Here is a 22970-nt window from a genome sequence, read left to right as displayed (position 1 = left end):
TAAATACGATCCACGACGATCCGGACAGATCACGGGGGTCAATCAATTAGTCAGGCAAACGCTCGGGAGGGTCAAAGGGTCAACGGGTATGCACGGGTGAGCAAGTGTAGCGTCGCCACTGCCGTGAATTCTGCCCATGCAACGTCCGCCAACGCCAACAGTGCCTCAAAGCCCACCCTCACCCTCACACCATCAGCCGGCAGATATACGGAGGACTGAGAAGCGGAAGCAACGTCACCATGCACGTCCAATGCAAAACAACATGTAACACCCAGCACGCAATGCAATACCACAAAGCATCAACAACATATCAGGATATCACTAACTGTTTCTACGCAGCATCCCGCATGTGCAACGCTACGGAGGTGCAGCCCACAGGTTAACCCCTGTGTACGAATGGGCCGTCTGCCACTACTGCAACCAGCGCTGTGACCGCTCAGCACAACGCCACCCTCACCAACATCGCGACCGCTATCCCCAAGGCTGCACTCACAGCCATGCAGGCCCGACCGCCGGCTCGCGAGCCCGACCCAGCCAAGGTGGAAACATGCAGAGGTGCCGTACGGTTGGGCGACCGGGGTGTGCCGCTGCTGGGAGGAGGGCTGTGCAGCTGGGAGCTGGAGAAGCCGCTAGGAGGGGTTCTACGGGGGCTGGGTGGTGCAGTGGCTCCTTGACCCAGTGGTGGGGGGCCCGCTGGGCTGGGCGTTGGGGAGCTCCTGTCGGGGGGATAGCCGTAGCTGGTGGGTGGGGACGAGGAGGGCGACGGTGGTGGTGGCATGCCGTGGACGTATGTGGGAGGTGTTGGTAGGGGTGGTAGCGTTACGGGTTGGCGCGGTGCGGTGAAGCCCTGTGGTGGGTAGGTGGGTGGAAGTGGCGGAGGGCTGAGGACCTGGATGACTGGTGCGGCAGGACTCGGTCCCTGCGAGGGCGGCGGCGGGAGGCCCTCCCTCGAGTCAGATCCGGGGTAGGTCGGGCTGGGCGGGACTGCTGGGTGCGGCGGTGAGGGGGTCTGGTCTGGTTTCACGGGGGAGGGTGGCAGCGAGGTAGCCGGCGGCTGCAGTGGGGATGGTGGCGAGGATGGCCGTAATGAAGGCGTCGGTGGGTAGGTCGGTGTCGGCGGCGGGGATAGCAGCAGGCTCGCCGGCGGTAGTGGTGGCGACGAAGGCGGCTGCAGCAGCGGCTGGGACTGGGACAGTGGAGGCGACGGGAAAGGAAGCGGTAACGGTGGCAGTAGCAAGGATGGTGACGGCGGCGGGGTCAGCGACAATGGCGACGACGACGCAGGTGTCAGGGAGGGCGACGGCGGTGTTGATGGCGGCGGGAGCGATGGAGGCTGGGGAGAACGAGGCGGCGATGGCGAAGGTGGCGGTCGGAAAGGGACGGGCGGTGCGGGGCTTGGAGGCACGGCAGGAGACGGAGGCGGAGGTGGCGGCCGAGGCGGGGCAGGTGGAGATGGCGGTGGAGCGTTCGGTGCGTGCCGTACCGTGGCCACGGCGGCGCTCTGGTCGGCGATGCCGGCCGGCAAGTAGAACTCCATAGAACCCCGGGTGATGTTGTTGACGGCGGGGACGAAGTAGCCCGAGACGGACTCGTTGAAGCGCACCAGCTCAACGCCGCTGCTGGAAAGCAGGACGAAGCTGACGCCCATCCGGGCCTCCGCGTCCGGCGAGTAGGCCCTCATGAGCTGGATGTCGTACACACCGTGTGGCAGCGTCAGGTCAAACGGCGGCAGGAGCGCATGGAACCCGCGTCCGAAGCTGTACGGCAGGCTTCCGAACGACCACTCCCATGAGAACGCAATTCCGAAGTCCGGGTTATTGTTGGGCTTGGTCACGCACAGGCTGTAGCTGGGCCAGGGCTCCGAGGTCCTGCCATCGACCGTGCGGTACAGCAGGAGCGGGGTTTGGTGCGGGGCGCTGCAGCTGGCGGCGATGGCGCTGAGCTCCAGGGTGGCGGCGGAGGAGCCACCGGTGGAGGGGACCGAGACGTGGATCCAGATTCCATCTGGGTAGTTGGACACGAGCAGGGGGGTGCTCACCCCCGCCGTCAGGTTGTGGCTGCCGGAGGCGCCGCAGTCGGGGCTGGGGCAGTACCACACCCTGGCATCTTGGCTGCGTGTGTGAGGAAAGGCGTGGGAAGGGTGGTTGTCAGCGCTAGGTCAGGTCGTTCGAGCGCGGGTAGACAGGATAGCACGTGTCTTATCAAAGCGGTGGAACTGGCACGGCATGAATGTTGGTATGCGGATGTACAACAGAAGCGCAAGGCAAAGAAAAGACCGTCGTTTGAAGGACAAGGTGCAATTTTCACTTTTTCCGGTGCCGATCAGGATTCCTACTGTTGAGGTGGCGGAGGTGAAAGCGTATTTTGGATCGGTATTCAGCACACAAGCATTGGCTGCTCAGGTCCCTAGCTAGCGGCTTGTTCCCCGCCTCACCTGGTCCCCAGATCCCCCGTGTAGATCACCATGTTTGAGATGTCGCCATGTGGTGAGATGTGGTAAACGCAATCGTCACCGGGCCGCAATGTGATGCTCCCATAGCTGCCGGACTCAAGAACCTGGGCCGCGGGAACGAACCAGGCAGCCCTCAGGGCTTAGCGCTTGTTGCAAAACATAGATAAGTTTTATGGAATGGTAAAAAGAGATTAGTACGACTTTATTATGGCGGCTGATGTATCTGTCACACGCCCGGCAGGACTGTGCGGTGGCGGGCCGTGCATTGCCCTGCCCGCCGCCGAGGCCGAGTAAGCCTCGTAAATCCCCCTTGCGTGCAATCTACGTACCTTTTCCATTGGGATTGTTTCGCCACATCCAATTAGCTTAAATGCTTGTGCATAAATTGATAACGAAGAGATTAGCATTATGGTAAGAGAAGCCAATGCTGTGCCGGCGCCATGGTGTCGGTAGATTAGCATTTTACGCGATTGTGTCCCACAAAAGAATTGATCAGAATATATTGAGATGAGTGAGCAGGTAGTAAATCCCCGTGATTTGTCTCTCAAAGGCACATTGCCCTAAGCGGCAAACCTAGCGAGCTACCTTTAAGAGGTATCGGTATTGTTGTTGAATGTCGTTGACAGGAAAAGTATTGCTTACGTTAATTTATAATGAATTTTTTGATTGCTGCTGACGAGACCTTTGACGGCTCGGTGACTCCCTGACGCGACGACTGCGCGTGCAACCGGTGGGCTGACTAACAGACCAGCTAATGACCTGACAGGACGCTACGCCATTGGGATACTTCGCGAAGTAATTTCATAGATTATGCTTCTTAAGTCACATTTCCTACGCTATGCTGTGCGTGGGCGTCTCCAGGCGCTGCCAGCTGCTTGCTGCAAAGCTCTTGCAACCGCTGTTCAGTTGACTTCAGTTTAAGTCGTCTAATTTCTATGTAGACAGCTGCCAGCTTTAGTAACAAGTCGCAAGATTTGTCTTCAACCTGCTCTATACCGGTATCTTTTTAGTCAACAAGATGCCCTCCCATATTGGTAGAGCAGGGTGTAGACCATCTACCGTATTGGTTTTAATCGTCAAATAGCAGAGTCCAATCCTACAATTTCAACGTTTGGTTTTATCATTAATATAATATTCTTATGACTGTAAATGGTCAAATTGTTTTGTCCTGATTCCCTTTCATTCGACGCCCACGTCACGGTGTCGTCATGTGTGTGTGTGTTACATGGTTGGCGGTGCGTGACCCCATACCTGTAAAACTACCCATACGTGCCGAAGGCCCAAGGGCAATACTACAACGCCTAAAAGCCATGTAATTGAGGGTACCGTACAGGTCAAGCATCCCCAACCATGTAACACATACACATATAATTCAGGTGCTGTGTGGAGGATTGTGACTACGTTGCGTTAGTTGCGGTACCAATGGTATTCGTTATTCCGTTACTTCCTCTGTTCGTATCCAACCACGCGGACATTGGGCTGTCAATGCCAATGCAACTTTGTAAAATTTCCGTATGTACTGCTATTCTTACTCTATTACTCGGAGTAATTTACTCCTCGTAGCGGAATGCATGCGGTGTATTATCGTAATGCGCTTTGACGGATTAAGGCCGCTTCGCGTTGCCACAGTAGCACGATTCGGTCATTCGAAGCACCCCTACCCCGGGAATGACTTCACTTTCGCATTCTGCGCTGTTTGCTCTTCATGGTTTCCTTAATAATTCGCGACAGCAGCCTGTTGTTGATATTCCTTACAGGTTTATATGCATCTGTGTCGCGGCATCGATGTCGCCGCCGCCACAGCCACGTCCTTCCCTTGGGTATTCGGCTCGTATGGGTAGTTCTACCGGTATGGGGTCACGCACCCCCAACCATGTAACACACACACACACACGTCCTTCCTGCGCAGCCGCATCCAACGTTCTCATTACTTAATGGAATCAATTGCAGCTACGTAATAGACCGTTAACCACACCTCAATTTTAACTGTGTCATCGAGGATGAAAAACACGTGTTATTGGAATGCCCAGCCTATAATGATATTCGTGCTGAAGAGGGATTCGATCATCAACAGAGTATGTTGGAGGCCATGCAATGGGAACCCGCACGCCTGGCGAGGATGTTGGAACGTATGTGGGCTCACCGAAACTCAATTACCCCCTTTGGACGCTAGTCTGGGCTGATGTGCGGTGTTTTTTTCCTTTTCTCCGTGGCTTTTAGGCGTTGTAGTATTGCCCTTGGGCCTTCGGCTCGTATGGGTAGTCTTACAGGTATGGGGTCACGCACCCCCCAACCATGTAACACACACACACAAAAAACTGTGTCATCGTGCACGCACGTCAGCCGCATTCACCTGCCGCATTCACCTGCCCATAGACATGCATGTACTCCAATATCGCCGCTGGGCTAGCCGCACCAATGTAGCCGGCACTTATGTTTAATACAGTCAAGGCTTGCAACGTCCAGGTCTGGCCACAAGTCAACCGAGCCCACCGATGCACCTCACCATCGACTTATTATCGGGCGGCAACCATGACCTCCCTCATGGAAAACTAAGCAAGCAGCTGACTCATTCGTTCGGCAGATGCGAGGTCCGTCCATACACACGCTCACCGGTCCTAGCAAACTCTCGCTCGGGGGCAAGCAGTCGCGGGGCTAGTCGCTCGGAAGGCCAATTGGTAGCTGTGTACCGATTATAGGGCCCTGCGGCTGCCCCTTCACTGTCCTTCAAGGATCTCAATGAAATGGTATTATACACACGACCACAATCACAAACCATCCATGTGGACAGTTTACGTCATTGGTTGGATGACACTGAGCCATCTAAGATTGCAAAGCGCCATTTGCGTTGTCGTCCTTTGGAGCTATCCTGGAGGTCACAGGACGACGGATGACGTCAGGCTGATGCCGGTGAATGCCGTACATGGGCGCCGTACATGCGTTATCCATTCACAATAGGAACGAGCTCATTGCCATAGGGACAAGCGACCGAGCTTGGGATGAAATCCTACAAGTGCCGTAATGATGTATCCGATTAGGAAGGGACCCCTCTGCTGGCAGACACATGCACCCTGCATTCCCATCCTGCAAGTCATCACTCAAACTAAATGGGATTCCTGTTGCAGTCATCCGTCCATAACCGTAGACAATCTGGCAAAGCCCTAAGGCCCGATGGAATACACCAGCTCGTTTTCCAGCTGTGCCATTCAGCTTATCCAGCTTATCGGGATGCCGTCTGCCACTACCGCATCCAGCGCTGTGACCGCTCAGCACAACGTCACCCTCACCAACAACGCGACCGCTATCCCCAAGGCTGCACTCACAGCCATGCAGGCCCGACCGCCAGCTCGCGAGCCCGACCCAGCCAAGGTGGAAACATCCAGAGGTGCCGTACGGTTGGGCGACCGGGGTGTGCCGCTGCTGGGAGGAGGGCTGTGCAGCTGGGAGCTGGAGAAGCCGCTAGGAGGGGTGCTACGGGGGCTGGGTGGTGCAGTGGCTCCTTGACCCAGTGGTGGGGGGCCCGCTGGGCTGGACGTTGGGGAGCTCCTGTCGGAGGGATAGCCGTAGCTGGTGGGTGGGGACGAGGAGGACGACGGTGGTGGTGGCATGCCGTAAGGTTGCGTGGACGGTGCTGGTTCAGGTGGAGGGCTTAAGTCGGGCCCCAGCGGCGACGTCGGCAGCAGCGGAGCCAGAGGGTATGTGGGCGGGGGCAGGGATGGCGCAAGCGGATTTGGTGGCGATGGGCTGGGTGCCGGTGGCGAGGGCGCTGAAGGTGGAAATGGGCTGGGAGAAGGCGGGCTCGGTGGTAAAGGGCTTGGTAGAGGTGGAATGGGCGGCAGCGGCTTGGGGGGGGCAGGGCTGGGGGTTGCAGGACTGGGGGGAACTGGGTTGGGAGGAGCAGGGCTAGACGGGGGCTGGCTTGGGCTCGGTGCAGGGCTTGGCGGCCTGGGCGATGGGGGACTGTTTGGTTGGGGCGGCGGAAACGGCAATGGCGCCAGCCGCACGGCTGCGCTCATCGCTCGGGTGGTTGGCGATAGTGGTACGGTCGCGTAGAGGCTCAAGTTGGTCACTACGTCTGGCAGGAAGATCGTGGAGTTGGCCGACGTAGTGGTATTGCCGATGGTGAGACGCAGCACGATGGACGGGTGGTGGAGGAGGGCTACACGGTACCATCCGGAGGGCAGTCGCTTACCCTGACCAAACGAGCTGTTCCGCATCTCCGCAGCGAGTACGGAAGCCTGATCGGAGAACACTGCAGGGAGCCTGGACGTGTTCCAGCCGATACTGACGTCTAGCATCGTCGTCGTCGTGCGCGTGTCGTTGGAAATGACATTTGGTGCGGCGTTGCATACTGAGAGGGTCATCTTATTCCCAGCGGTCTGCGGTCCAAGGGCTGTCAAATGTAAAGGTACCGTATTCGGAGCTGCGCATGAGGCCAGCTCGGCCATGTAGTCCAGTACTAGAGGCTGCGAGATGCTCCCAGGTCCGGAGAGCAGCACCGTTAGGCTGTCCGCAGGTGACGGTGCTGGTAAGGAGACAGTGGTTCCGGGGCGCATCCGTACTTTGCTGCTGGCAGGTGAGCTGCTGAGCCAGGCCAGTGCTGCGGCATCGGCGGACGGTGCCGAAGTGAATGACAGGATATGGCGAAGGATGGAGTCGCCCGCTGTAGTGGTGGCCGGGAAGCTGAAGGCACAGCCACCGGTTAATACCGAAGGATTGTCGACGTCACCAACATTGGTCCTCAGCAACGCATCCACATACTTTGTGTACGGCATCCTGAGGGTGACAAAAGTTGAGCGGCCGCGGCGCTGCACAATGTACGGCGATGACGCCGGGGTGCAGTTCTGCTCCATGGGTGCTGGGGGCAGCGGAGGCGCGGACGGCATATGTCGTACAGTGTACACGGCGGTGCTCTGGCTTCCAATCCCAGCGGGTAAATAAAACTGCAAGGAAGCCTGCGTGATGTCGTTAGCGGCGGGGATGTAAAAGCCTGTGGTGGTGTCATCAAACGAAGCGAGGACGGTGCCATTGCCGGCCAGGAGATCCAGCGTGATCTCCATAGCGCCACGCGGCGCCACTGCTTTCAATAGGTTGATGTCGTACACACCAAGGGGCAACGTCAGTGGAAAGGGCTTCAAAACCGCGTAGAAGCCGTCTTCGAACACGCGTGGCAGATCTGCCATCGACCAAGACCAGGAAAAGGAAAGGCCAAAGTCCGGGTGATTATTGGGAGCGGGTACGCACAGGCTGTAGCTGGGACGGCTTGAGTGGCGGGCGTCATCCGGAGGCGTGAGGAAGAGCGGCAGCAGGATCGTGCCGAGCTCCGAGCAGCTCGCTAAGGCTGAGTTGAACTCCACGGCGGCTGCGATGCCGCTGCCGCCGGCTCCGATGGTGGGGACCGAGACGTTGATCCAGATGCCGTTGGGGTAGTCCGCTGGCTCCAGGAGGGCTGGGGTATCATCACGTAAGCCGGTTCCCTTGGAGGCGACGCAGTCTGGTGCGGGACAGTAGATTGCCCGCGCGTGGCTGCGTGCACAGCGGGATGTAAAGGGACGGAAGGGAGAGAAGGCGTCTTGGAGGCGGGGCGTGATGCGTATGAATGTCCTAACATTGAAGGGCATAAGCGCATGTATCATGATCCAATAATTCACCGATAAGGCTACAATCAAACATGAGTAATGGCAGTCTACGAATGATTAACCGCTGCGAGCATGGATCCACGGCCAAGCACGGATGCCCGTGGAAACCAAGCCATTGGTTGTATTGGTTGTGATGCAGCAGTTGGCAATTAGCATGTCGCGATATCGGCCGCCTCACCTTCCGTTCGTCAGGCCTTGAGAGCGAAGCTCCAAACTCGACATGTTGCCGCTCAGCATGATGTGGTGTATGCAGCTATCGCCGGATCGCAGATAAATGGTCCCGAAGCGCCCCGACAGGTCCTGCATTACGTACAGAGGAAGTTAGCTTATTGTGCTTCATAAGGTGTAAGATCTGAATCAATTCGCTGATCGCTTTGTTTCTTTGGTGATTGACGGTTTACAAACGCTGGATAGCACTGCAGCACAAGCTGCTTACTAATTATATGTCCACTAAAACGAACTGCAAAACATCTAGCGATGGACATCGCCGCAATTGCGAACATGCGAATGGATAAGCCGTTTGTAGGTCATGGTTTTACGCACCTCGCCATATGAAGATGTCGAATTACAGCCAGATAAATCAAAGTTTTGTGCAGAGATAAGCGAGGAACATGTTAAAAAAGTTAAAATCGCTGTCGCAGCTCTGACAGATGATCGACATGGTTGCCGGCGAGACGAAAGCATCCTTGGTACCAGTTTGCGTTAAGGATGAAAGACGATAAATTATATATTGATTCAACTGTTATATTTATCGACCTCTTCAATTCAACGTATGTGCGCCCTTTCAGCGTCTGGGCTGGCGAGTGTAGGTCAGTTAACTATTGCAGACAAAAGCATACAAGGTAAATAAGTTTATATTTTTAGCAGCAAGTTGAATGAGCATTGTTGAGTTCAGCGCCTTTATAATGGAACAGTCGACTGCTTGAGACGTGACCTTCGTCCGGCGCACGGGCTTGTGCAGCCTGACGCGACCCTGCGCGACCCTTCGCTATCCAGACGCGACACGACGCGATAGACGCGACGCACTGTGTCAGCTAGGACACATAGTAAATCATGCACACGGTAGTCTAATAATATTGCGCGAATATTCCATTTCACGTTAAACAATTCGATCCAATCAGTAGAGACACAGTGCATACCTTACCAACCTCTAAACTCCCCTTCAAACTTAAACATCCCATAAATCAAATTAAGAATGCGACCAAGGTTAATACGTAACAGATGCGCGGACTTGCTGGCGTATTGGTGTGTTTGCCATAAGTACCAAAGCATGGCAGGGATGGCTCCCGTTTTCGTGTAAAGTCTTCCTTAAAAAAGAAGATATCTGCAAGCAATGAAAGCAGTCTTCGTGATAGATTAGGGCCGGGTGTGGGCGCATCACCCCTTAAGCCTGAGCAGCCGTTTAATATGTACTGCCATAAAATTGGGCTAAAGTGCCTACACCCTACGACACCCAATCCCCATTCCAAGCCGCCAGGCAATTGCATGAGCAAAACCCCGAAGATGAGATGCTTTCACTCGGTGAATGGAATCGAGTTCTCGAGGTAATGAAAGAGTGAACAGAACGGAGGAGGGATAGTTTTTTTCGTGTGTGTATGTGTGTGTGTGTGTGTACTACCCATACGAGCCGAAGGCCCAAGGGCAATACCTAAACGCCTAAAAGCCACAGAGAAAAGGAAACACCGCGCTATCAGCCCGGACTAGCACCCAAAGGGGATAACTGAGTTGTGGTGAGCCCACATACGTTCCAATATTCTCGCCAGACGTGCTGGCTCACATTTCATGGCCTCCAACATGCTCTGTTGATGATCGAATCCCTCTTCTGCAAGAATATGTTTATAGGCTGAGCATTCCAATAACACGTGTTTTTCACCCTCGACTTGGCTATTGATATCACAACAGCGGCAAAACCGCTGCTCCCTGGGGACATGGTACTTGCCCCTTCGTGCTCTGTTTGCCTCCAAAGCCCAGCAACATAAACGAAACTGCATTAGTATACGATGTGCTAAACGAGGAATGAAAACCTTAGCATGTGTTGGCCACATGACGGCTGCGGCTCCCGAAAAGGGCAGCCCCATCCAAGGGATTGATCTGAATGTTAAAACCAACAAAGCGTCGGACCCCAGCCGGGTCCTATTACTGTGGCTACCATTCACTGGTATATGAGTGTCGATCATTTCCAACACTGAACGCCTAAAAGCCACGAAAAAATAGCTTGGCATGTCGCCTCGCGTTAGACTGGGAAAGAAGGGAAGGCCGGAAAGAGGGCCGAGAACCGATCTCTTATGGCGAAATCAGATAGCTATTTATTTAAGGAAGAACTGAAGGATTGGACGCTGCTGTCATACGGTCTCGGCCGGCCCAGCTTTGCAACCGGATGCCACTTAATAACTGATTGAAAGCGTAACACTTAAATCTATTCTCTTATATGCTGTTAAACCTGCAGATAATCTCTACATAGGAACTGCACGACCATAGGGCACAACCGACAGCAGTTGCATGCAGTCGGTGCTGCTAGGACAAAAAAACAAACGTTAGCTTGGGTTCATGTTCATAATATATTATATCAGGGGCTCACATATAGGTCCGATTTGAGTCACATCAGATAAATTTCTTCAGCGGTTGGCTGGGATCGGTCGGTGGTCGGATAATGAGCTGTACCAGTTGCACTCCGTCGTGTCAGGCAACAAAGTTCTAACATGTCTTGTCAAGCGCATTCAGGATGATGTATATTAATGATCTTATACATCTTATTTCCCCAACCAGTTACATCATTACAGTAAGTACCACTGTCTGCATAAAATCGCGTTTGCCAATTAGCAAATCGCCTCTGAAATAACAGAACGTAAGTTCAGTATCAATTCTTTACCTACGCAATCCATTATTCGGGCTTCGCCGTAAGGAATGTCAAACCATCAAGCTTATGACGCCGGTGCAACACTGGCTGCTCTTGTCGTGTTAATAATCTCTTTGTCATCGATACATGCACAATCTTTTGAATTGATGGGTTGTGATGAGGCATCGCCAAGGGAGAAGGTACGTGAAGTATTTACCGGATCTGGTGGCCCTACATATATGCGCCTGCATAATTGGGGCGATGCACAGCAGAGCACCCCAACGATCAAACCCGCTATGCTGAATCAGAAAACATTATTTATGACTCATATCTCTGTGGCCACCCATCTGCGTGTTGCAACAAGCCCTAAGCCCTGAAGGCTGCCTGGTTCGTTCCCGCGGCCCAGGTTCTTGAGTCCGGCAGCTTTGGGAGCATCACATTGCGGCCCGGTGACGACTGCGTTTACCACATCTCACCACATGGCGACATCTCAAACATGGTGATCTACACGGGGGATCTGGGGACCAGGTGAGGCGGGGAACAAGCTCAATGCTTGTGTGCTGAATACCGATCCATAATACGCTTTCACCTCCGCCACGTCAACAGTAGGAATCCTGATCGGCACCGGAAAAAGTGTAAATTACACCTTGTCCTTCAAACGACGGTCTTTCCTTTGCCTTGCACTTCTGTTGTGCACCCGCATACCAACATTCATGCCGTGCCAGTTCCACCGCTTTGATAAGACACGTGCTATCCTGTCTACCCGCGCTCGAACGACCTGACCTAGCGCTGACCACCACCCCTCCCACGCCTTTCCTCACACACGCAGCCAAGATGCCAGGGTGTGGTACTGCCCCAGCCCCGACTGCGGCGCCTCCGGCAGCCACAACCTGACGGCGGGGGTGAGCACCCCCCTGCTCGTGTCCAACTACCCAGATGGAATCTGGATCCACGTCTCGGTCCCCTCCACCGGTGGCTCCTCCGCCGCCACCCTGGAGCTCAGCGCCATCGCTGCCAGCTGCAGCGCCCCGCACCAAACCCCGCTCCTGCTGTACCGCACGGTCGATGGCAGGACCTCGGAGCCCTGGCCCAGCTACAGCCTGTGCGTGACCAAGCCCAACAATAACCCGGACTTCGGAATTGCGTTCTCATGGGAGTGGTCGTTCGGAAGCCTGCCGTACAGCTTCGGACGCGGGTTCCATGCGCTCCTGCCGCCGTTTGACCTGACGCTGCCACACGGTGTGTACGACATCCAGCTCATGAGGGCCTACTCGCCGGACGCGGAGGCCCGGATGGGCGTCAGCTTCGTCCTGCTTTCCAGCAGCGGCGTTGAGCTGGTGCGCTTCAACGAGTCCGTCTCGGGCTACTTCGTCCCCGCCGTCAACAACATCACCCGGGGTTCTATGGAGTTCTACTTGCCGGCCGGCATCGCCGACCAGAGCGCCGCCGTGGCCACGGTACGGCACGCACCGAACGCTCCACCGCCATCTCCACCTGCCCCGCCTCGGCCGCCACCTCCGCCTCCGTCTCCTGCCGTGCCTCCAAGCCCCGCACCGCCCGTCCCTTTCCGACCGCCACCTTCGCCATCGCCGCCTCGTTCTCCCCAGCCTCCATCGCTCCCGCCGCCATCAACACCGCCGTCGCCCTCCCTGACACCTGCGTCGTCGTCGCCATTGTCGCTGACCCCGCCGCCGTCACCATCCTTGCTACTGCCACCGTTACCGCTTCCTTTCCCGTCGCCTCCACTGTCCCAGTCCCAGCCGCTGCTGCAGCCGCCTTCGTCGCCACCACTACCGCCGGCGAGCCTGCTGCTATCCCCGCCGCCGACACCGACCTACCCGCCGACGCCTTCATTACGGCCATCCTCGCCACCATCCCCACTGCAGCCGCCGGCTACCTCGCTGCCACCCTCCCCCCTGCAACCAGACCAGACCCCCTCACCGCCGCACCCAGCAGTGCCGCCCAGCCCGACCTACCCCGGATCTGACTCGAGGGAGGGCCTCCCGCCGCCGCCCTCGCAGGGACCGAGTCCTGCCGCACCAGTCATCCAGGTCCTCAGCCCTCCGCCTCTTCCACCCACCTACCCACCACAGGGCTTCACCGCACCGCGCCAACCCGTAACGCTACCACCCCTACCAACACCTCCCACATACGTCCACGGCATGCCACCACCACCGTCGTCCTCCTCGTTCCCACCCACCAGCTACGGCTATCCCCCCGACAGGAGCTCCCCAACGCCCAGCCCAGCGGGCCCCCCACCACTGGGTCAAGGAGCCACTGCACCACCCAACCCCCGTAGCACCCCTCCTAGCGGCTTCTCCAGCTCCCAGCTGCACAGCCCTCCTCCCAGCAGCGGCACACCCCGGTCGCCCAACCGTACGGCACCTCTGGATGTTTCCACCTTGACTGGGTCGGGCTCGCGAGCCGGCGGTCGGGCCTGCATGGCTGTGAGTGCAGCCTTGGGGATAGCGGTCGCGATGTTGGTGAGGGTGGCGTTGTGCTGAGCGGTCACAGCGCTGGATGCAGTAGCGGCAGACGGCCCGTTCGTACTGAGGGCCTCCTATTTTGCTCGTTGTACTGGAATTGCGGGCGCTGAGATGAAATGGGCAGTGATGAGCTAGTGAAGAAACTTGTAGATGGGCAGGTATGCGGTATGTGTGCGGAGTTTCCGATGCTGTTGTGCATGGGGCTTGGTGGCATGCTCCGCGTTGCTTGTTGTGTAACTCTGCGTGGTAAGAGTTATGTTGGGCGAGCAGTTTGGTTGTTTGAACGTTTATTGGTTTAAGGGTATTAGGCGATGTCACGTTTCGCGAACCATGCCCGTTGGCCATCCTGATCGACTGGTTGCCTGATCAACGGGCGCCCCGGGGTAACTGTTGTGAGTAGTGATAACAATAGAACCTTTGCGTACGCCTGACTAACGAACGAACGAGCCCACTGCATAAAATAAGGGAATTGAACGGCGCTCGACGGTGATCTTGACAACGGATGTTTTAAACGTATTGAGCGTTGCAGGATGCACGGCCTTCTTACCGTCGCAAACAGGAATATGTATATGGATGACAATGTACAGCTGATTCGGCGACAGGGATGACGTATGTGCGTTCATGTTTAGAAGGTACCACGGCGGCTGACGTGTTCTTACGGCAATAGGCGACTCCTTTGAAATCGGGCTCACAATTCCAAATGTGCAACAGCAGACGTAACGCTGCGATCTTTTACTGATGCAACATTGCTGCTTGGTTGACAGGTCTATGTGTACAATATATAAACTTCACAATCGTACGTACAGCCACAGCGCGGCCCCATGCAATCGTTGGGGCATGGCGGTTTCAGCGTGAGCCAGCCACTTATGCCGCGTGCCCCTAAGCGGGGGCGCCCCCGTCCAATTCAGATAGCGACATGCCTTGACGCCGGTACGTCCACTTGGGAAAGTGCCTGGATCACCTTGCTGGACAGTAAGTGACTTCGGGTATCCGGGCACTCCCACCGGGCGTCGAGCCGACTAGCGAACTAGTACGCTTCCCACTGGCAACCTAACGGTGGCGTAATGCGCTATGAGGTCGCCACCACGCAAACCGGCTGGGGGCTCAGGTCCCACGCTCTTAAGGAAAGCTATGACCTTGCGTCCAGCACTCAGCAACACCCCCCAATGCCAGCTCAACATCGGCAATGCAGGCCCGTTGGCACAGTGTCCCCGGCCTCTTGATAATTGAGTTCCGGAACCTTAGCAAAAGGTTGGCCCAATGGAACTGGAACAGCCTTTGCGACATAATCATAAAGCGAGACCATAGTCGGGCTCTTCGCTCCTACCACTGACCGCATATATGCCCGCTGCTCCTGCGCCATAGGGTTCGCCATTGCGCTCTCGAATTTCACACCAATAAAACCAGGTCCCTAAACTTGCGCCCCATACGAAAACACCGGCACAACGAGCGTGTTATAGAGGGACATGCACAGCTTAGGGGTAGTAATTTTCTTATCTCGACACAGGGCACTGAGGCCAAAACGTGGCCCGTTTTCCTGCCGGTAGTAGTTGTTTGGTGCAGGCTGAGAACTGCGTGTCTGGGCCGTAATATAGCCGAGATACCGTGCCGTCTCGTTACCAGTCACACTCTGGGAACCCGGAGCCTTCATTCTATATTCGTTTCACATTCATTTCATCCCTTCATTTTGACCCTTCATTCCACAACGCAAATCGAGGACACCCTATCATTTTGGAATGAAGACTTCTTCATTATAGAATGAAGGGAGTTCAGGATGAACGCTCGCTACGGTTTGAAGGCCCCTTCATTCCAAAACGAAACAGTCTCCATAAAATCAATCATGCCCATCTGATCAGTACCCTCAAACACGCCCCACATAACCGGTACTGGGCTTCCATAAGGGACTTTGCCTCCCGTGCAATGTCCCCTAGAAAAAGAGGAAGTCACCCTTGGCGGCAGCCGCGTCCGTTCCCATCGCCCGCCAAGCATTCGCCTACACTCTTCCTGCTCACGCACAATTTTTTACAGGTACAGGTTTATAGAGACGTAATGTCAGGAATATTGATGTGCCTCGACTGGTATGATGTCCCTACCCGGATTCAAGCCAGGTCTTCACGGCCACAACGTGATGTACTAACCACTATACGATAGGGACGAGCAAATTTAAAGAGAAAAGATGACATTACTATCCTAAACTTTAATGTTAATGGCATTGCTACGCTGCCCAACTCAGCTAATTAATCCGACCATTATTACAGGTGATTATACTAATTACCACATTACCAGGAAAACATACACATATGTGGCAGAGTGGGCTGAGGTGAAGTTGTGTGTGTGTGTGTGTGTTACATGGTTGGGGGTGCGTGACCCCATACCTGTAAGACTACCCATACGAGCCGAGGGCCCAAGGGCAATACTACAACGCCTAAAAGCCACGGAGAAAAGGAAAAAAACCGCACATCAGCCCAGACTAACGTCCAAAGGGGGTAATTGAGTTTCGGTGAGCCCACATACGTTCCAACATCCTCGCCAGACGTGCGGGTTCCCATTGCATGGCCTCCAACATACTCTGTTGATGATCGAATCCCTCTTCAGCACGAATATCATTATAGGCTGGGCATTCCAATAACACGTGTTTTTCATCCTCAATTCGGCTATTAGGACCACAACAGTGGCAAAACCGCTGCCCCCTGGGGACATGGTACTTGCCCCTTCGTGCTCTGTTCGCCTCCAAAGCCCAGCAACATAAACGAAACTGCATTAGCTTACGATGTGCTAAACGAGGAATGAAAACCTTAGCATGTGTTGGCCACATGACGGCTGCGGCTCCCGAAAAGGGCAGCCCCATCCAGTGCTTATACTTCGCCATTTGCACTCCCGGTTGCTTCCCATCTGATGGGTACTCCTCTGGCAAGACAGTCAGACGCGTATGGTCCCAGCCGCTCATCAAACGCTCTCTTAATGCCGTTATTATCGCTCCTTCTGGTAGAGGTCTACTCAACAACCAGTCAACACGTTCCTTTACCCCCACGACTTCTTGCGGTATTCCGCTCCAAATGTTGCACTCCAAGAAGGAAAACAGTCGTAACATTGAGATTCCCCAACCCTCCCATTCCGGGTTGGTCAGGGCATCGGTTATCTCCTGCCGTAAAACTGCATGAGCAATGGATCCCACTTGCTTTTGAAGGCGGTTCCAGAAACGGAGGATCTGCTTCACCATGTAATATTGTAAGGGGAGTTCAGCCAGCTCCGCATACAACAGCCTGTGGGATGGCCGTGCCGTCCCCACTACCTGCCTCATGAATAAAATCTGCAGCTGGACTGCACTATCCTTCAAACAGGCTTCGAACATGCCCTCCGCAAGGTTGAAGTTGTGCATGCGCATGCGCATACAGGCTCAGGAACAGTGGTGACGGCACTAAAAAGCGTTTGATGAGCGGCTGGGACCATGCGCGTCTGATTGTCTTGCCAGAGGACTACCCATTGGATGGAAAAGAACCGGGAGTACAGTTGGCGAAGTTTAAGTATAAGCACTGGCACCATGGCCCCAGGGAGCAGTGGATTTGCCGCTGTTGTGGTGCCGATAGCCAAGTCGAGGATGAAAAACACGTGTTATTGGAATGCTCAGCTCATAGTAATAATCGTGCGGAAGATGGATTGTACTTGGACGGTGCCGGTCGAGGGAAAGCCAAAAATAGCTGTAACCGGCAGCTGTCCAGATGAAATATACGGAAAACCACCGCGATCCGCATAACAGCGGCGGTTGCAAGCGGTGCCTGAAGAAGCCCGCGAATCCCTGCGGATCAGAAGACCCTCGTGGAAGCATGGCGTAGGAAATATAAGCTTGGCGAGCAACAAATGTTAGTTCGCGCATACTCGTATTAAAGGGTCTGAATGTTGCTTCCTGTCAGGATACATTCCGCCAGCAGTCAGGCCGTCCGTTGCATGTGTCCTGCCGAGACCGGCGCTTTGGACCGTCAGCAGCTTTTCCAAAGCGGAGAGAAAGATGGGATTTAATAGTATTGGGATGTTGCGACCTGTGCCTACCGACAGGGACGAGAACCGAATCGTCACGATGACACCCAAACTGTGCTCACAAAATCAATTAAGCGTGCTGAGCACATAAAATGATTAAACACTACCAATCAATAAAATCAAACCGACAAATGGGCTCACACCGGAAGGACATGTTGACATCTAGATAAAGTATACTGGTGTAGAACAGAGTGAATGACAGCTCATGCAACTATAATGATTACTAAGATGAAAGCTGATGACATGTAAGGCTCGCGATCAGACGGTTGAATTTGGCAGCTTCAGCACGAGCAGACGCGTCGTGGCGCCCACGGATAAAGGCGTAGGAAATATAATATATGATATGTATAGTTAGCTAGGTATACATCACTTTCCATTAGCGTTTGAGGTCGTATATTTCTTACACCCCTTTAGGATGCAACCCGTTCGAATTAGTTATATCTTAGTCAGCCACATGAAGTCGCGTCAGGGAACCAAATTGTCAGAGGTCCTGTCACCACATCAATTATTTTAAAATATAATGATAATGAAGATCAGCATTATTTTCATCCATACTTTCATCGTTGCATCGCGATTCACCACAAACAGCACTCTCGTTGCGCTTGCAGCTTTGGGCAATGCACTTTGAGAGACATAAGTTTAACTAGTATCAGCTAATATCCTAAATAATTCTTTGTGGGGCACATTCGCCGACGATGCCATCCTACCGTCAACAAGGCGAAGACCCAGCATTGGCTTTTATTATTGTGTTGCTGTTAATTTTTTCGCCAATAAAAAACTCGCAGTCTTTTGAATTGATTGGTTGTGACGAAACGCCGCCAATGGAGAAGGTACGCGAATTGCGCTATGGGCGGGCCCATGGTTCCCGCCATCCGGCGGGGTGATGGTCCGCCACTGCACAGTCCAGCTGGCCCTGAACAGAAACACATCCAAAACAACGCACTAATATAGTAATGCCATTCCATAAAACCTATCTATGTTTTGCAACAAGCGCTAAGCCCTGAGGGCTGCCTGGTTCGTTCCCGCGGCCCAGGTTCTTGAGTCCGGCAGCTATGGGAGCATCACATTGCGGCCCGGTGACGATTGCGTTTACCACATCTCACCACATGGCGACATCTCAAACATGGTGATCTACACGGGGGATCTGGGGACCAGGTGAGGCGGGGAACAAGCCGCTAGCTAGGGACCTGAGCAGCCAATGCTTGTGTGCTGAATACCGATCCAAAATACGCTTTCACCTCCGCCACCTCAACAGTAGGAATCCTGATCGGCACCGGAAAAAGTGAAAATTGCACCTTGTCCTTCAAACGACGGTCTTTTCTTTGCCTTGCGCTTCTGTTGTACATCCGCATACCAACATTCATGCCGTGCCAGTTCCACCGCTTTGATAAGACACGTGCTATCCTGTCTACCCGCGCTCGAACGACCTGACCTAACGCTGACAACCACCCTTCCCACGCCTTTCCTCACACACGCAGCCAAGATGCCAGGGTGTGGTACTGCCCCAGCCCCGACTGCGGCGCCTCCGGCAGCCACAACCTGACGGCGGGGGTGAGCACCCCCCTGCTCGTGTCCAACTACCCAGATGGAATCTGGATCCACGTCTCGGTCCCCTCCACCGGTGGCTCCTCCACCGCCACCCTGGAGCTCAGCGCCATCGCCGCCAGCTGCAGCGCCCCGCACCAAACCCCGCTCCTGCTGTACCGCACGGTCGATGGCAGGACCTCGGAGCCCTGGCCCAGCTACAGCCTGTGCGTGACCAAGCCCAACAATAACCCGGACTTCGGAATTGCGTTCTCATGGGAGTGGTCGTTCGGAAGCCTGCCGTACAGCTTCGGACGCGGGTTCCATGCGCTCCTGCCGCCGTTTGACCTGACGCTGCCGCACGGTGTGTACGACATCCAACTCATGAGGGCCTACTCGCCGGACGCGGAGGCCCGGATGGGCGTCAGCTTCGTCCTGCTTTCCAGCAGCGGCGTTGAGCTGGTGCGCTTCAACGAGTCCGTCTCGGGCTACTTCGTCCCCGCCGTCAACAACATCACCCGGGGTTCCATGGAGTTCTACTTGCCGGCCGGCATCGCCGACCAGAGTGCCGCCGTGGCAACGGTTCGGCACGCACCGAACGCTCCACCGCCATCTCCACCTGCCCCGCCTCGGCCGCCACCTCTGTCCCGGAGTCCCTCGCCTATGGCCCCTTTTCAGCTCCAGCTTATGCCGTTACCGCAATTAGAGCTGGCGCCACCACCATCTCTTCTACAGCAACCGCTGCCCTCGCCACAACCTATATGGCCTTTTTCATCTTTGCGGCCGCTCCCGTCACTGCCGCTGTCCACCCCTCCGGTGCCCTTATCGGCACCCACGCCGCCGCCGCCGCCGCCACCGCCACCGCTGCCGCCGCCACCGCCGCCTCCGCCGCCACCACCGCCACCACCGCCACCACCGCCGCCTCTGATGCAGCCATGTCCAACATTTCCTGCCGCACCAGTCATCCAGGTCCTCAGCCCTCCGCCTCTTCCACCCACCTACCCACCACAGGGCTTCACCGCACCGCGCCAACCCGTAACGCTACCACCCCTACCAACACCTCCCACATACGTCCACGGCATGCCACCACCACCGTCGCCCTCCTCGTCCCCCCCCACCAGCTACGGCTATCCCTCCGACAGGAGCTCCCCAACGCCCAGCCCAGCGGGCCCCCCACCACTGGGTCAAGGAGCCACTGCACCACCCAGCCCCCGTAGCACCCCTCCTAGCGGCTTCTCCAGCTCCCAGCTGCACAGCCCTCCTCCCAGCAGCGGCACACCCCGGTCGCCCAACCGTACGGCACCTCTGGATGTTTCCACCTTGAGTGGGTCGGGCTCGCGAGCCGGCGGTCGGGCCTGCATGGCTGTGAGTGCAGCCTTGGGGATAGCGGTCGCGATGTTGGTGAGGGTGGCGTTGTGCTGAGCGGTCACAGCGCTGGTTGCAGTAGTGGTAGACGGCCCATTCGTACACAGGGGTTAACCTGTGGGCTGCACCTCCGTAGCGTTGCACATGCGGGGTGCTGCGTAGAAACAGTTATTGATATCCTGATATGTTGTTGATGCTTTGTGGTATTGCATTGCGTGCTGGGTGTTACATGTTGTTTTGCATTGGACGTGCATGGTGACGTTGCTTCCGCTTCTCAGTCCTCCGTATATCTGCGGGCTGATGGTGTGGGTGAGGGTGGGCTTTGATGCACTGTTGGCGCTGGCATGGGGTTTGGCGTTGTATTTTGACCAATACGGCCGCGGTGATCTTGTACTTGCTAACGACACACACCTATGACCTGCATCCTGTGCGATGGATTGTGAACGAATGCCCTTGAGCAACAGTGTGCAGTGAGCGGTGAGAGTGTGGGAAGACGGCCCTCGCACATGCCTGCTGCCTATCTCCCGAACGAATAAGATGTCTCACAGTCCACTATGTCGACAGTCAGTAATTGGATGGAAGTTAGGTGCATTGGAATTGGATGGATGTTATAGATAGATATAGTATTCAGAAGTTTCGAGTTGCTGGACCTTAGCACAACGAGGCGGAGTGTGTATGCACGTTTATGATCTCCCCCTTAAGAAGCCGTGCGACAATGCGAGGGAGCCCTGTCGGATCCTTCCGGACGGGTGAGTTGGAAACCGGATTCGACATCTGAGGGCCCTGTACTGCGATTTAAAACGTTCGTCAGTTTTCAGTTGTTTTCTTGCCCAGCCCGTTGACTGTACCGAACCAGTACTGCACCAGTAATGAAACCAGTACGGCACCAATACGGAGCCAGTACGGAGCCAATACTGAACCAGCACGGAGCCAGTACGGAACCAGTACGGAACCAGTGCTGGTACTGAATTAGTGCTGAACCTGTACTAGAGCCAGCACTGGATCTCGGAACGGGGTCCGATGGGATCCCATTGTGGATCAAATGGAAATGTTACACTAAAAGCTTATTACCAGGAATACGACTAGCACTCAACCAACGTAACGCGCCACCAGAGGGCTTCATCATGGGGTATCTGAGGTGCGTGCCTAACGATTACTTTATAAGCAATTTAGCCCCTCGAGTAGTGCTGCCTTGGCAAGGAGAGAGATAGACAATATTAACTAGGCCAAGCAGGGGTCAACGTCGGACGTGAAAGGGGAAGCATGCAAGGGTAGAATTATCCCACTTCGTGCCTTCGCAGGCCTTCGCCTTGTGTACCCATACATCGTACAGGCGTCGTTATCAAAAGTGCATAAGCCTGCTGCCCCTCTGATCGTGCCTGTCGACAGCACATACGTGCCTAGGGTTTCAAGCACCCGTGCTGGCTGGTGTAAACAGTTACGAGCGGTCGGTTGCGTTGCATGTCGATGTCTGATGACGTCGCGCCGCTGCCGCGCTGCCGCGGCCCCGCTGCCGCTGCAATTGCCAGGCAAACATCATCATGTCCCCAAACTTCGGCGGCTAGGAGCCCCCGTACACATCGTGGTAAAAACATCGCTGACCCACGCTGGCAGCTGCACGCCTGACTGCTGGTGTCATTAACGAAGTTACGGTCAAACCCCCGCCGGTGTATCCCCCAGCTTCAAGCTCCCCATTGCTGCAGAAAAAACTCAGCGATTACCCAGCGATCCCAGCGCAGCCATATGGCCACCGTGAGCTGCCGCACATTGCTGCTTTACTTTAGTGCGTCGGTGGGATTGGTGGGATCACAAAGAGAGTCCTGTTGTTGTTGTTGTTGTTGTTGATGGGGTGTTACACTGTGGGCGGCTCGCCCGATAAAGGACGAGCACCGGGGGCCCTGACCGGGCCGAAACACAGCGCAGGGATGGGCGTGCGGCTCTACGTCCGTCTGTTCCTCCGCGCGCGCCTCGATCCCTCACTCACGCCAACCGGGACACTCTCCCAGCCCCTGGCTAGGCAACACAGCGGCGCAGAAGACTGCGAACCGATCTATGCGAGAGCCGCACGAAAGGCGCCACTTCGCCTGGCCTGCCTATTCACGCGCTCTCGTCCCTCTTGACCGCCAAAACCAGAATAAAAAGAAAACACCACCGGGGGCAGGGGCTCTACTCGGGGGCCTCCTCTACACACACAAAAACCAGGGCCCCACGCAGCCAGCAAGGCAAGGGAGACACGGAGGACCACGGGCCTGAGACGACACACCGCAAAAGCCGAGACACGGTTGCACAGAAAAGACCAACACAAAGCGAGTACTCGCACACTGGTCCTCGAAGGCCAGCTGTTCAACTACCACGAGCAACGAACAACGAACACTTCCCGAGGGTGGCCACCACTTCCTCGCCGGTCCACTCACAAACGAGGCGAAACTGGTCCGCACGTCAGTCTCCTCCTGGGGGTTGCGGGCTCTTGGATGCAGCCCAGCGCGAGACACAGCAAAAACACCTAAAGCCGCGGGGGGGATGACAAGCCAGCACGGCGCCCCCCAATAAAGCCCGGAAAAGGCACGGCTCACAGACGCCGCCTGCTCCCGCTTACCACACCGAAACCCCTCCCCTCCTGACCCTGACCGGCC

General features: G+C 55.6%; 3 protein-coding genes across 3 annotated transcripts; 2 read left to right on the top strand and 1 right to left on the bottom strand.

Moving 5' to 3' along the window:
* Positions 1-953: 953 nt before the first annotated feature.
* Positions 954-8397, bottom strand: VOLCADRAFT_87017 (uncharacterized protein; the record flags this gene model as incomplete). The annotated part of the gene is made up of 5 exons (XM_002946698.1): positions 954-1394; positions 1484-2111; positions 2435-2556; positions 5740-7978; positions 8270-8397. 5 exons carry the CDS (start codon positions 8395-8397, stop codon positions 954-956), a joined length of 3558 nt encoding a protein of 1185 aa, XP_002946744.1.
* A 2697-nt stretch (positions 8398-11094) lies between these two features.
* On the top strand, positions 11095-14746 carry VOLCADRAFT_87016 (uncharacterized protein; the record flags this gene model as incomplete). The annotated part of the gene is made up of 4 exons (XM_002946880.1): positions 11095-11127; positions 11334-11455; positions 11757-13410; positions 14606-14746. 4 exons carry the CDS (start codon positions 11095-11097, stop codon positions 14744-14746), a joined length of 1950 nt encoding a protein of 649 aa, XP_002946926.1.
* A 3523-nt stretch (positions 14747-18269) lies between these two features.
* Positions 18270-21902, top strand: VOLCADRAFT_87015 (uncharacterized protein; the record flags this gene model as incomplete). Its single annotated transcript, XM_002946879.1, has 5 exons — positions 18270-18278; positions 18482-18603; positions 18927-19554; positions 19984-20373; positions 21867-21902. The coding sequence occupies 5 exons, from the start codon at positions 18270-18272 to the stop codon at positions 21900-21902; spliced, it is 1185 nt and encodes a 394-aa protein (XP_002946925.1).
* Positions 21903-22970: the final 1068 nt, after the last annotated feature.

This window comes from Volvox carteri, assembly GCF_000143455.1.
Source record: "Volvox carteri f. nagariensis unplaced genomic scaffold VOLCAscaffold_4, whole genome shotgun sequence".
In the NCBI taxonomy this organism is placed as follows: Eukaryota; Viridiplantae; Chlorophyta; class Chlorophyceae; order Chlamydomonadales; family Volvocaceae; genus Volvox; species Volvox carteri.
The sequence above is the reverse complement of the archived record's forward strand: the minus strand, read 5'-3'. Positions and strand labels throughout refer to the sequence as shown.